The sequence below is a fragment of the Lingula anatina genome, chromosome 2 (genome assembly GCF_051362555.1).
Source record: "Lingula anatina isolate TDL-2025a chromosome 2, LinAna3.0, whole genome shotgun sequence".
NCBI classification, from domain to species: Eukaryota; Metazoa; Brachiopoda; class Lingulata; order Lingulida; family Lingulidae; genus Lingula; species Lingula anatina.
This window is the reverse complement of record NC_141768.1, coordinates 7,560,501-7,575,553: the sequence shown is the minus strand read 5'-3', so window position 1 is coordinate 7,575,553 and position 15,053 is coordinate 7,560,501. Positions and strand designations below refer to the sequence as shown.

At 36.2% G+C, this 15,053-nt stretch overlaps 1 protein-coding gene across 2 annotated transcripts; it reads right to left on the bottom strand.

The window, feature by feature from the left end:
• Window positions 1–1,050: 1,050 nt before the first annotated feature.
• LOC106172407 (signal peptidase complex catalytic subunit SEC11A) lies at window positions 1,051–14,998 on the bottom strand. 2 transcript variants are annotated; one of them, XM_013553101.2, is made up of 6 exons: window positions 9,527–9,712; window positions 8,402–8,511; window positions 7,690–7,839; window positions 6,944–7,063; window positions 2,595–2,652; window positions 1,051–1,695 (listed from the first exon to the last, which is right to left on the bottom strand). In XM_013553101.2, exons 1-6 carry the CDS (start codon window positions 9,644–9,646, stop codon window positions 1,645–1,647), a joined length of 609 nt encoding a protein of 202 aa, XP_013408555.2. In that variant the 5' UTR covers window positions 9,647–9,712; the 3' UTR covers window positions 1,051–1,644. The 2 variants fall into 2 exon arrangements, with proteins under 2 accessions (XP_013408555.2, XP_086862750.1); XM_087006624.1 differs by lacking the exons at window positions 1,051–1,695; window positions 2,595–2,652; window positions 6,944–7,063; window positions 7,690–7,839 and adding exons at window positions 11,446–13,326; window positions 14,523–14,998 and having other exon boundaries at window positions 8,396–8,511; window positions 9,527–10,865.
• Between the last annotated feature and the right edge of the window lie 55 nt (window positions 14,999–15,053).

The window sequence follows — 15,053 nt, the reverse complement described above, 5'->3', positions numbered from 1 at the left end:
TACGAATTATTTGACAATTGTCCGGACAGATGAAGACGAAAAAGTGAGAAATAGCACGTATGTTGAAAGGATTTTAAAGAACTGTCACCCGCTCGACTTTCCTTATTCAAACTAGGATATAGGTAAACCGCTTAATTTTTTAAGTTTGAGTCAAAGATAATTTACTTCCTAAATTCAACATTATAACGATAATCTACAATGGGTATTAGTTCTGTTGATTAAACCATTCATAGAGTCCATTTGTGATAAAATCATCACGATCTGTATACTTAAATGAACATGTAGTGTATTAGTAACATCGTGCTATTTTATTAACGGGGACATTTCTCCATAATTTCAATCATTTTATTTATGCGCTGTAATACATAGGTTTATTGCCCTCAGTATCTTGATGATGAAAAATATCACCATTGCGTATCATATAATCGGCCATGAAGTCCTTAGCCAAGAATGTCCTTGCAATAACTACTCGTTTTACGATAGCCTATTGAAAGATTACTGTAATACCTTAGGTTATGATACGATATCAAGTACCACACAATTGTTATACTACCATGGTCAAAATTATGCTGTTCTGTATCAATGCAATCATCACACCAAGCATGCGATTCCATCTTCCCATTTTTTGCTCCCAAGATTTGAAAAATAAAACCATGGGTTAACTCAGGTGAGGTTCTAGTAAATGTTAGGGAAAATCACTATCTGGGGTCTGAAACTGAAGCTTAATTTCACTTTCTAATTAAGTTTGCAAATTAAAGGTCACCACCTCCATAATTTAAAATTCGGAGCACACAGCCTTTTTCTTTCGTTTATTTCATTTCAGACCTTGCTCAGTTATAATTTTAATCAATGCCGTGTCTGTGTGCTTGCGTGTGGGCGCACGTGCAAAAACGCGCTGCTCTTGGCTGCTTACCAATCCGTTTTCATCACGACACGGAATCAAGCACCACCTGTGTAACAAATCTACTACGTTAGCAAACAAAGTCACCTTGTAAAGCCTTGCAAGACCTTGCAATTCGATATAATTGAATTATACTACAAAAACAACGCTTTACCTTACTAAAAAGTTTTATTAAGTTGACATAAATAAACATAATCTAGAAGTTCACTTCTCAATCTTTCAGCTGCTCGAAGTTAAATTTCAAGCCTTTGTACTACAGCAAAATAAAGAGGCTATTTATCTTGCCCTTATTCAATTTTTAAAACGATTACCTTTTCTAAATCCGATAAGGAATGCTTGGGTACAATGTGAAAAGTTGATACATTTGATTAATTGCAATTTATCAAAGTGTAATATTGTATGAAGTGGCGCGAAATCTGTGCTGCACTAAAGTGGCACGTAGGACCTTTTGGTCTTTTGGATAGTTTTCTGTTTGTGTACAAACATTAAGGATCAACTAAGGTCGAGGCAAGGTCCCCACAGCTTAATCTGTTTCCTCAACCTCAGAGTACTTTACGTTCTTTCCTTCATCCTCTGACAGTTTCCATTCACAACAATCTATCAACTCCTTTATAGTATCCAGTGATACTGCTTGCCGCGTGCCCTTTAAAATTTCTATCCTTTTAATTTTGTACAAAAATTTGTATGAAATGAATAATCTCTCTGCTCCTGACCTCCAATTCCAAGTTGTTTAAAGATGGATGTCATTCTCTGTGTATCAGCACAAACAGTCCAAGACATGCCAATATTGCATACTGAAAAATAATGTAAAAAATAAAGAAATCATTATTTGTTTTCAGATGTAATCAATTCATTTAACACTACAAAATCAATGCACTTTGTGTCTGTATGTAAATACCTTAATTAACTAAACAAGCTACAAATCACAGAAGTTCAAAAGGTACAAATAGTGCTTTTACACCTTTTTTCTCTGAAATGTACACTATGTGCAAAAATCTCTTTTCGTCAACAGCTTTCAGATTAAAATAGCACATGGTATTAACTGGCTGTAACAAGATCAGTTTTGCCAAAATAAATTATCACTCAGGCAGAAGTGCACTTGCAACATTACATGGTTCACTGTCATTTGGCCTATAAGAACTTAACACGGGTGGGGATCAAGACCTAAATCAACACCCCTATGTATTTTTCAATGAATCAAGAAAAAGGGAGGATGCCCTATCCCAAGTAGCAAAACATTTCAAAAGCCTGTTTCACAAAAGAAAAGTAGAAGTCATGGGGAATCAGACACCCAATGTTGCAATTAAATTATGATAAAGAAAGAGGGAAAACTTCAAAGTAGATAAAGGAAGTCCAAAAGGTAGCACATTGAACTTTTACATATCTTACAAACAAAAACAGAGTAATCCATGAAACTTTGTCATGTGCAATCTCACATGCCACATATGTAGTAAACACCTTTTTTATTATAAATAAATACACAAGTAAAAATCTAAATAAATCAGCCAATAATACAATTGGCACAAATAACTAACAAAAAATCCTGTATTACAAATAATTAATTCAACTTCTTTTTGTAAATAATCAAAAACAAGTATAAATGTTAATTCATTAATGTGATCAACAGGTTTACATAATCTTTAGTGCACATGCATTATTTTTATTTTCCAAAGTCTCAAGCACATAAACATACCTTCACTTGTGGATGGTCATTCATAAGAATTGTTGCATACCCAACATAAGGTAAAAATCTAAAAACAACAAAGCAGAAAACACATAATATTAAGAACATCGAGAACAGAAAATGAATGAACATGTCAGCTGAAAAATGATCAACAGTTACCCACCTTCAGCTTAGGGTAGTCATTCATTAGAATAGTAACTATGCCTATAAAAGGGAGATATCTACAAGAAAGGAAATACCAGCGAAATTTAAGATACCATTAAGTTCAGTTTAAGACAGGCTGCATATATCTAATACAACGTGAATGTATGTAATAGTATTCCACCATGTGATGTACCTTGTATTAACTTGTTGAAAAAAATCCATGTCATGCTTAAAAATGATATCAATGTGCGGTAATAAAAAAAATACAGAAAAAGGCTGATTCCGTAAAAATAAAAACTCGAAATGTGCATTACAGCAATATATGCACCTTTATAATTTTCCTGTGAAAACCTGCAAAAATGAACATACACACTCTCTCAATCACACAAACTTGCAATTTAGTATAAAAAAATGACAAATTAACATGCAATTATTTAATGAAGCTCAAAGAAACTGATAAAATGATTGTGAGCAGTTTACCAACATATATTTATAGAAGTTGACATTTATTGGCTGACTGACATGGAAATTGCTGATCTCATTATGCTTGTAAAGAAATGGGACTGACCATGTAGAAATTCCACATGGTGAAGTGAAAAGAACAGACTGGTATGGTCTTTAAACATTATGAAAATACATTTGCAAGAAGAAAAATAAAAAATGATTCTGAGAATCTCTATTCAGAAATAAGATGGTTGCCAACCCAGCATTGGTCCACCTGAGTGAGTGGAGTGCAACTGTGCACTGATGCTCTGCTATTGATCAAACATTTGATCATGACAATTATAATGGGGCCAGAGCTTAAACAAAAAAGGTTGTTAAAATTCTGTTAAACCCCATCTATCCATCTACTGAAAACCTCTTGATACTAAGGTGATTATTATTACTACCAAATATTTAACAGCATTTGCTACTAAGCCACTGTGAGCCTTTCAGATCACACAGAACTGAAAGTTAAAATACATATTCAACATCCTATGAAGATGAAATAAAAGGACAATGACAGGACTTTTATTAGAACCTTACATGGCCTGACAAAGAAAACAAGTTAGTGAAGCAAAAAATTGTTAGAAAATTGTGCTTCAATTCCCACCAATTAAAAACAACTAGCATGACCTGACAATATAAACAATGGGCAAATATAAGAACATCATGATCTATTCAAAAAGAAAAGTTTGTATCAATTTACAAATCTTTTATTATCTGTGCCCATTTATGCATGTATGAAAAAAATCTGAATTTTCTGCTTTTCCTAAAAAAAATATAGCAAAAATCTAATTTATCAAAAAAAAATCTTGTAGCTGTTCAAATTTTTTTCAAATTGCATGCACAATGACATAAAAAAGTGAGAGCTATTTGTCATGTACCTGCATTGTGAAAGAAAGTTCCTTCCTTGTTCACCAGGTAAAAATAACTGAGCAATAAGAAACTTTCAACTTGAACCTGTTTTTCAATACCTGTCCCCACTGCTTTTTTATATACCCCTCAGGGAGAAAAATTACAGACGCACACATACAAATATATTTCTTAAGGTGTTTCATTTCAGAAATATGGTAAGAAAAGAAGGTCTGGAGCAGTCTGTGCCTATTCACTACTGGGTTTGACCCCAAGTCAACTTAATACCTGGTTTGGTTCACCGCAAATGAAACGTGTCCTCATAAGCATTTCACTGACACTTGAATTCAACTTGCATACCTTTGAGGACAATTTTGATTTCTCTGAGACAACAACACATAATTTACCTTAAAGTTACATGAGTGTTTAATATATATTAAACACTCATGTAACTTTAAGGTAAATTTGCATAAACACCTATTACACAATTCTGATGAGTAATTTCAGAGTTATTCAAGAAATCATTAAGAGATGCAGCAAGCTTTTAAAATTGGCATTTACTTGTAGATTTGGGTTTGTGGAAGAAAGGGGATATTATCTTTTTCAACATTCATCTGCAAATAACAACAGCTTAAGGCCCAAAGTTTTCTATTTTTGTCAGCTACACTGCAAAAACAGGTTTTTGACTGAACAAAAGGACAGATATGATTTCTGATGTTTTTTTACATATAAATATAAGCTGACTAAATTATTTTAAATGATATTACAAGAGTTTTTACGTTTATTTATTTTTTGTAAAAAGCAAATGGTTTTTCATGTATCCAGCCATTCCTTAAACTGACCTCACTAATTCTTCAAATTTTATTTAGTTTAACATTTTGTTCATACAGAAATAAATAGAATACGGTAATATGCCAAACAATTCGACCAAGATTAATTAATTAATTTCATGGAAATGTCAGTTTGGTCGAATTGATTAAAATACAGCAAATGGAAACCTTTGATATCGTCGGATTGTTAGGGGCATCTGCCAAAATGTCCATCTTTCCGGAAGTATTGCATTTTACCGGAAGTGTTACGCAAGATAAGCCGCAATTTTCAACTAACAGGTGTTTCAGGCTTGTTTTATCCTCCTTTTAAAATTTTATTTTGCTGTGTACAATATGTGCTAACATGACTTAACATTATAAAAAATGACAATTATAATTTCTAATTATATATTTCCCTCACCTACGATCATTTTCATGATGCGCTTCACGAGTGGGACGAGTATTTCCCCAGAGACAGGTGTTGTAAACAAAGGCCGGTCACTTATATTTGAAACCGGTAGCTTTAGTAGACTTAAACTAGTTATGTGCTCTACGTATGCCTTATTTGAATTTTAATATGACAACTGAAATCAACCGAATTGAAATTTTTTACCAGTCTGAGATAAGTTGTTTTCAACCCGCAAGGCTTGCTCAGCGTCGAGGCGTAGACGTACTTCCGAAGAAAATTCAATCACCCGTATCAAAGAATACCAACTGGTACTCAAACGGAATTCAGTGTAACTTCAAATTACTTATAAGTATTTTATTTAAAAAGCATGTCATATTAAAACATATTGAGAAAAGGCAAAATACGGAGCCTACCTGTGCCGATAGACATACAGTAGGCCTATCTTGCTGGCACTCTTCCGATTTTCTTAATTATATACTCTCGCTGTGCACAAACCACGGTGCATATTGAAAACCCCACTGATACAACCCGAACGTAAAATAAGCATTTAATTGCCATAATTTTCACAAAACAAGTGCATTTATAATTTGACGCGAGAATCATTGAGCACATGCAGAAATGAGACTGGTCTTATCTGGTCTGGTCTAGCATAGCGCAAACCACGTGTTAATGAAGACGGTCCCATTTTGGGGGAGGGGGGTCACAGGAATGGAGTTATTCGTGGATTACGCTAAATATCATCAACATTTCATGCATCTGGGGAAATAAAAAGTGACTCACAGGTAACGTAAATATCCAGTGGAACTCTCTATGAAGCTCTCATGGAGTTAAGGAAGACGTCATTTTTATTGTTGACAAATCAGTTATCCATGTAGGTGAACAGCTACACGTGTTCGTCAGATTTTGACAGCGCGTGGTATTTGGCGCCAAGAAGTCTGGGTGGTCAATCCCGCTGATCCCGTCGATTGTAGTAAATGTAAGATCTTGCGGTGTTGACTTCAAGAACGTTTCCCCATCTGCATATATATTTCAATCAAACTTGAAAATAAATTGCTTATTCTTCCCAAAGTTTTTATTGCTAGCAAACGCTATATATGGTCTATATGAAGGTGTTTACGACGTATTCTACCCACTGTCGATATTTGGTTTCATCAAGAATGGACCTTTTTTAACCCCTCCCCTTCCCCAGTTACGGGCGTGATGAATCAGTCAGCGAGGGCAAGTCTGCTTAATTAGCACAAATTGTATGTCTATAACACTATTTTGTCATTGGGGACAAAGAAAATGACAGGTAAGTCATGCTTCCAGATTAGATCTTCAATTAATAGTTTCTTCCTCATTGACGAGAGCTATTGAAAGGACAAAGGGCCCGGCATGCAGCATCTATATGACTGGCTTGAAAATTTACCGAGTCTTGCCGACGATGTGGTCGAACAATCGGAACAAGAAAAAAATTCTGTCGCCTGATTTTGACGTATGGACTAAATGTTTGAGCCCAGAAAAATTAATTTTATAATATAATTTTTTTGGTCGGATTGACTGGGCCGGTCGAAATGCTTGGCACATTACCGTATGGCACGTTTTGAAATACTTTAACTTTGTCACAATCATGCACATCTATAGCAATCTGAAACCTCTCAACCAGCTGCAAGTATACCTACCCTCTAGCTCTTCCAACAACATCTTTCTTGTGAAGCCATAACTGTCCAGGGGCATACAGTCCTCTGTCATCTACTGAATTATTGTCACCTTTTGTTAAAAATTTAACTGTTCCATCCTCTCTGTAAAGACAACAAGATATTGATGGATGATAGCCTGATACACTTGTTAGCAAGAAATTAAGGGACATGCATTTCTTTGGTTTTCTTATAGTAACAAACATTTAGCTGTTAGGTTCAATTCCACATGTAATCCTTCTTTTATATTGGTTTAAAGGACAGATACAAGGGACGTGGATGACACGAGTAAGAATCCAATGGTAAGTTATATCCAGAAAGGCTACTTTCAGGTGTATGCCTATCTTGATTGTGCACATATTTATTCCTTCTTTTCATAAAAATCATCTTTACATAAAATCCAAATAAAAATAATTTTTACAAAACAAATTTTTATCTTGAACAAATTCCACCAGAGATTAATTGTTAACATTAATTTCTTTTATCTATGTACCTTTTCCCCCAATTATTTTACCAAAATCTGAACAATGGTTGACAAATATTTTGGGGAAAGCACAACTACTGTACAGCAATATGTCAAATGAAGATGAAAAGTGTTACTCCTGGATGGTGAGAGAGTCAAATAAAATTGTGCAGTAAATTCCCACTTTATTCATGGAATTTGATATATGAAGTGCAATTTTTGTTTAATTTTTGCTTTTTATTTAATTTTACTTTTGTGACATACTCACTTTTCATGCACTTTTAATACTCTATGTACTATGGGGATTTCTCGGCCTTCTACTTTGAATACAACAATTTCTCCAACACGGATGGGCTCATCTCTATTGTTGGTGAGAAAGAGAAGATCTCCTCTGTAGAATGCTGGTTCCATGCTGCCACTGAAAAAAATAAATTTCACAATGTTTCTATGATATTCTTTAAACAATCAACAGAGAAATAGATGTGTTTCCCAATCTAAGAGACCTTCCATTCAAAATTTAAAAAATTGCTGAGTATCACTTCTCAGTGATTTTAGTCATAGTTACAAGTACTGTGTACATATAAACAATAAACATATATTTCTACATAAATTATTCAAATTAAACTCATAGAATTCAAGAAACTTCAAATATTTTCTTTCACAATACATCATGCTAAATAGATAATGATTTGAGTGAGTACTTTTAGCCCTTTCAGGAAGCCCCCTTTATAAACACACACACACACACACACACACACACACACACACACACACACAGAGGATGGGAAGAGAGAATTCTAATGAAGAATAAAAACATTTTCTCTTCTAAGACCTAAACTAAAATCTCCATTTTAACGTTAATACTGTACTTACTATAAAATCTGGTAACCTTATCCTCTTGATTTTTCATTCCACAAAATACAAAGATCTAAAGTATATAGTAAAACAGAAATTCCCACCCTTAATCCCTGGTCTATTACCTCAATACTACCACTATAGGGCTCTCACTCCCTGTGACAACCATCAAACCTTTCCAGATCATCAAAGCTGAAGACACTATCATGGCAAAGTTTAGCACTTGGTAATAAAGCTGGAAATCAAAAACAAAAAAGTGAGAACAATTATAAATAAATTTGCTATAGTCGCCATCATGAAGCAAATTCAGTATACTACAGTAGGATGCTGGGTGATTAGTAAAATACAAACCTAGGCCATATAAATGATGGTAGTGAAAACAGTGATGAGGGATCCCCCACTCTCCTTCAGAGTTTGTTTCTGCATGAGCAAAATCCTTCACCAAGATGTGACCTACTTCGCACATTCAGAAATCCATAAATGGCATTTTATGGGTGCATAATTTACAGTGGCATAACTGGCTATCAGTTCATGAGATTTACCTTATTCATAGCACTGACAGTGGCAAGACTGTTCAGCTTTTAATGAGCATGCAACTTGAGGAGGTGTGTGGAACATGTAAGCAAAAGATTTGGGGCCCTTGTATTGCTGTGGACACACTAGCTCACTGTCATTTTAAATATGTTCACATATCTTTCATATATTAGCACATATAGTACATGTCAGAAAACACAAACACAGTACTAGTACATAGGAGCGCTAACATGAAAATCCGTGCTTATATAACATTAGTACATGACAGAAAAAGTAAATATGTATGGTAGCCTACGAAATTTCATGGTACTGCTGTTCATGCTGTTTTGCCATTTAATTCTAAATTCAAAAGTCTGCCCACCAGCTGCAGCTGTTACTGCTACTAGTACTGGTGAGCAGACGTGCAGATCACTGAATCCTAATCCTAGAAGAATGTAACCATGGTGCAAAAAGGAAAATGTATACGAAAACGGAAAACTGTCCAAAAGCGATAATGCATTAGGACATTGAGACATGTAGGACTTGGTAAAAACAAAACACTCCACATCCACAAAATAAGTACACGTGTAACAACGAACTAACACAACACTGAGCCAAGTAACCGGCATAGGCAGATGGATATCAAATTTTGGTACAATCAATATTGAATGACTAAACATGGTGGCTAAAATGAAAGTTTATCAAAAATAAGTCGCATTTCTTTTAATGAAACTCACCTGGCGCTTATTCATGCGCCGTACATCGTCGAGAAAATCCAAGCTGTCCAACATCCCCATCTTGCTTGCGGGCTCTAAAACCGGAAGTCTATTGGTTGTGCTGGTTAAAATGGACAACATTGTGACGATTGCGACAGAGAAGAAAACTGGCTGCTTTGCCCGACAACAAGAGCATCTGTATATTGAGAAGAACTTTGACAGTTATACGAGCCCTTTCGACTATCACTATACTATCAATAAATACTTTCACAAACATGCGTTTTAATTATTCTTTATAAACCTTTGAACATGCTTAGCTACAAATCAACAAATTCACTGAAAAAGAAGTTCAAGATTTCTGACCCAGATATACTATATTACACTATACTACAAGACTGTGCAAGTATAACATGCTACTGGAAGAAGATGTTATTTTTTTCCAGTAGCATTTACATTGACATTTGAAAGAATTATATTTGTACTTTTTACAATATTTACATATAACAAAATTATTTACATATATTTAAATATTTACAATATTTACATATTTAATTTCTAGATAAAATCTATAATGACAACTTGAACCACTGCAATTGTCTCCTTTGTTAAAGTCGGTTCAAGTTGTAGGCCTACCTTCTCTTCATATCTTTTTTTTTTTTTTTTTTTTTTTTTTTTTACTTTCATTACAAGAATTTGCTATAGATATACATTGTGTTAATTTGTATTAAAAAAGAGGATGAACTAGTCGATAAATTTGCAGAAAACAACAAGCTGTTATGGGTAACATCTTGTGCCTTGCACAGACATTATGTCACTCAATGCTCTTGAACAGATTGACCCCGTTGTTGTTGCTAATTGGCATTTTTTTCAGTTCATTACCTAGGGCGTTATATCGTATTGTATTGAAAATTGCCACTGCAAAACTTTTAATTAGTCCTCAAAATCTGACTCATACTCGTAACTGTTCTCATTAAATTCTGAATATTTATCCCAAACGTTTTGGTCAAGTTGAGATGTATTTTGGGTTTTCCCTACTAGCTTGTGTTCTGCAGTAGTCTTCCTGCGGCGACGATGGTGTGCCGCAGTTGGTCTGGTCCTCTTGCCTGCAGACGGAACTTTGGGGGACTTCTCTCCTTCGTCTGACCTGGCTGTATTGTGTTCATATACATGTACAGAGACTGCTTGTTCACGGCTACGATGTCTGTAAGGCTTTGTACCAGTTTTGTAAGGTTGAGGCATAACGAAGTCACTTGATGTTTTCCGAGTACGGCAGGCCGTGGTAGGTCTACTCCCAAGTCCTGAATCTTGACTATCGTGACCGTTGCCCACGACAGATGGAGTTGGAGCTGCAGCTCCCGACCTTTATAAGACAAAATATGAATTCTTGAAGGGATAACAACTGTTAGTATGAGATAAATATTTCACAATAAAAGCACTGTAAACAACTCATAGAAATATTATAAATTCCAATATATACCACCAAAACTGCAGTTATTGCAATCATTCTGGAATCTGTGGTTGCCATCAGATCATGTGGACCTTCATAGATGGCCCATCTACCCCCTAATATCTATTAAGAAACCCAAACCCAGAGATTTTAGAATAAAAAATGCAATATATCTGAATGTTTGAATGTTAACCATTTATAAGGATTGGAAGATCGTCCTTTAACCTAGGAAAATCCGTTTTTTCCCCAAAATGAACAGTTGTTACCCCTTTAACTTGCTTTTAAAATATATAGGTATAACCTTTCATAATAATGTGCAATATCAAAAATCAGAATATATCAGTATTTATGTTATTATCAAAAATAAAAAAACGCTGTTTTCATCGATATACATGTACCATAATGTAAAAATATTAACTTATCACACCATTATTCAGTTTCCTTTTTTTAAGTAATAAAAAAGTATAAAAAGAAAAAGGGGAGAAACATATACCTTGAATTTTTAGATGTTGCAGATCCTTGTTTCTGTTGGAGATTAGATGGAGATGGCGTTGGAATCATTACAGAAACACTCGACAAAGAATTTGTCTCATCGGGGCTTAATTTGCCCTGTAATTGTTGATCCATATTAAATGCTGCATTGGATACTGCATCTTCGGAGTTTTCAACCACTCTTACAATTTCTTCTAATATAGAGGTTTCACTTATGCTGTACGTAACGTCGGAGATGTCATTTACATCGCTGTTGGAGCCCCGTTCAGCTTTGATTGAATCAGACGACACTGAGTCTCTGTTCTTTTCACTTACTCCAACAATGTCTTCCATAATGGAATATTCGCTTATGCTATATGTGATACCCGGTCTCTTATCGGATGGGTCAGCGTCATTTGAGCAGAGAGAGACCTCGGACAAACAGCTGAAATTAGCGAGGACTTTTCCAGAGGTGGTGGACTGTTTGGATCTCCGCCCATTTGTGACTGGATCAGGCGACAGTGACTCCTTATATGTTATGGGTTTCTCATACTCTCCAAATATCTCCTCCATTATGGAGTGTTCACTTGTGCTATACTCAATGTCCGGCCTAGGACCTGCTGCGTCTTTGGGGTTTGACATCGCGCTCAGACAACTGAAGGCAGCCAGGTCTTCTGGGATGCTTTCTTCGCTGTCTGATCCCAGGTCCTTAGATGCCATAGTGGACACGGCCTCTGCGAGTTCCTCAATTGCTCCAACAATCTCTTCCATGATAGAGTGTTCACTTGTGCTATATCCAATAACTGGTTTTATATCAGAGGGACTCTTGAGACCGTAGGGAGTTGACGAGAGAGACACCTCAGACAGACAGCTAAATGGCTCGAAATCCTCTGGGATGCTGCTGTCACTGGAATTACTGTTTGGCCGCGGTGCATATTCAGACCCACAAAGGGTGGTTGTTGAGAGTGACTCCCTATGCAGAGATGTATGACTTCCTATTTCCTCTGCAACCGAGGTTTCACTAGGTCCAGCGACTGGCTCTTTTTCACATGTCTGAGGCGTTTCTAGGGTGACAGCAGAGAAGGAAATTCCAGGTGTTTGGAGTGATCTCTCAGAAATGCTATCGAATGAACTGCTGTAGCTTGCGGCGCTGTTGGACCCGTCTACAGTGGTGGTGGACGCGGAGGACGACAAAGAAACTAACGAATCATCCGTGGTGCTTTGGTGAAGGGCTGGTATCTGTTCCTCAAGCTTGCCGTTCGTCATGAAAGTGTCTTCCAATCCACTGAATGCAGACAGTGTTACCTTTGAAGTGCTTGTCAAAACGGTGGTTGTTATCTCACCCATTTCGTCTGCGTGGAAAGAGTCCGTTTGTCCAAAAAGGGCCTTATTGTCGCTTGCGTCAGGGATTGGTAATGACAGCATAGAAACTGTTGTAAGGGACTCGCTCTCTTCTGATTCTGAGCTGCTGTCACTGCTAGAACTCGTTTCACATATCTCAGAAGCTGTTGACAAGAGAGACATCTCGGATCTGCAGCTGTCCTCTTCACCAGAAGAAATGTCCTCAGAGGCGCCGATGGAAAGCAATTTTGCCTCAGTGGAACATTCTTTAGTTGGAAAATTATCCACGTGACCTCCTTCCACTTGATTGCCATTTGATCCAGCGATTGATTTTTGGTCAAATTTAAAGTGCAGCTTTTCTTGGCCTGCACTCTCTATAACATCCGCAGTTGAGGTATCTATGATTTGGGGAGTTGGTTCATGTCCAGGTGTTTCATAAGTTTTATTCGGCGGGTCAGCTTCTTCGTCAGGGTCTTGTCTCTGTTGTAATTCTTTTCTTGCTACAGCGGATGGTATTTGTCCATGGAGGACTCCAATAGTATGAGAATCTACTGATGGAAACCTGTGAAAATACATAACATTTTGGAAAAAATGTAAACGCTTGAAAATAAAGGTGATTCTTAACATACGAATTAGCACCTGTTGATCTCAATTTCCATTTTAAGTACGAGAATAACTCAGAAATAAGTTCATTGGCAGGTTTAAAGGTTTTGATTTTGGATATGGCATACCTAGGTGGTTAAGTGAAAAGTGTTGTAATTTTTTCGATATATATGTCCATATAACCCGGTAGTGTTATACAAGAGGGTAGGGAATACCTTTTGCGTTCCGCGTGATTGGCCTTATTTTTCGAGCGTGATTCGTTATTTGAGCCCAATATTTTGCGTGAAACGTGATTCAGGAATTCTTGGTGATTGGTGATTGGCTTGAATATATCTTAGTGATTGAGCTTTTTAATCTTGGTGACTGGTAATTTAAGGGGGGGGGGTATTCCCTACCCTCATACAATTCATCCAGTCACCACACCTGATATAATTTTGTTAAAGCCAGTCCCAGATCCGAGCGTTATGTAACCTTCCTACCCGGAGAATATATCAATGTTTAGGGCAACTATAAAAAATAATGTAATCCCAGTTTTTAGTTTTATTGATCTTCCTTTTAAGTCAGACAGATATATGTACGCTTACTAATAGATTTATGGCGTACAGGAATCAGTATGATTCCCTATGAAAACTGGACGTCTCAGAGAGAGAGAGAGAGAGAGAGAGAGAGAGAGACCCTGGGAGATCGTCAAGACTGTTCCTGCCTGCGTGCCAGACTGTAGTCCATGCATGAGGAATAAAGAGTACTAGAAACTTCATGCTGGTTGCTGCGTTTATTCAAGTCACCGTTCAAAATTGGTAACCAACCACGGTTACATCTATTATTAATCCTTAATGTTTGCCCTTGCTTAAAAAACAAAGAACACATCTTTTCTTCTTTGATGCAATATTGCCACGATCAACTTGTTATAAATTGTGAGAGAAATCGTGCCTATATCTAATTCTAAGTAGGATGTGATTAGAGTCGCATAATTCGGATCTGGATCAATGGTTGAGGATTTTTTAAAATAAACCAAACAAGTGTACTTAAAACTATTACACATGTAGGATAATTTCCTTTCGAGAACTATAGGTATAACGAACGGCAACATCAGAGCCTAAATACCCTTCCCCAGATTTCCAGTATTCAGATGGCGCTAACGAAGACCGTACTTACGTCTTACGAATTTCATCGTTTTCTCTGACGGAGTTTGGTCTGCTACTTTCAATTACTTCGGTTGATCCCGAAGAACAACAATTGATTCTATTCCAGGCTCTTCTTAGCCAGGATGGCATATTTCGTGCGATTTTTTAACCAACATCGTGAATACACGCATGTCTACATTATCATTGTATCTATGATATCAATGACGTCACAAGGAAAGATCACGTGGTTGTAATTATATGGGGCTGACGTCACAATTAAACAATACTCAACAGGACAAAAAAAAAGAAAGAAAATTAAAGTATAGATCTAGACTTAGTAATAAAGTTAATTATGTAAATAAAAAATGTTTTCAAAGTAAGGCAATCGCAGGGCGATTATTCATAATCAAAACACATTCAACGACTAGTGTAACAGTGTACATGTAAGTTTCCTGCCAGTACCACTAACTGAACAATAGAAAATAGATTGTATGATTTTCTTTAGGTTTTAAATATACTCAAGAGCCGAAGACAAATTATCTTCATCACCATGCAGGCTTTA

What these genes read in the sequence shown, in the direction of transcription:
- LOC106172407 (XM_087006624.1), bottom strand. Translation starts at nt 14,641, where the DNA reads ATGCCATCCTGGCTAAGAAGAGCCTGGAATAGAATCAATTGTTGTTCT. An exon ending in AACGATGAAATTCGTAAGAC is followed by an intron (nt 13,327 to 14,522) that starts GTAAGTACGGTC and finishes GTATTTTCACAG; the next exon opens with GTTTCCATCAGTAGATTCTC. An exon ending in GCAACATCTAAAAATTCAAG is followed by an intron (nt 10,866 to 11,445) that starts GTATATGTTTCT and finishes TGTCTTATAAAG; the next exon opens with GTCGGGAGCTGCAGCTCCAA.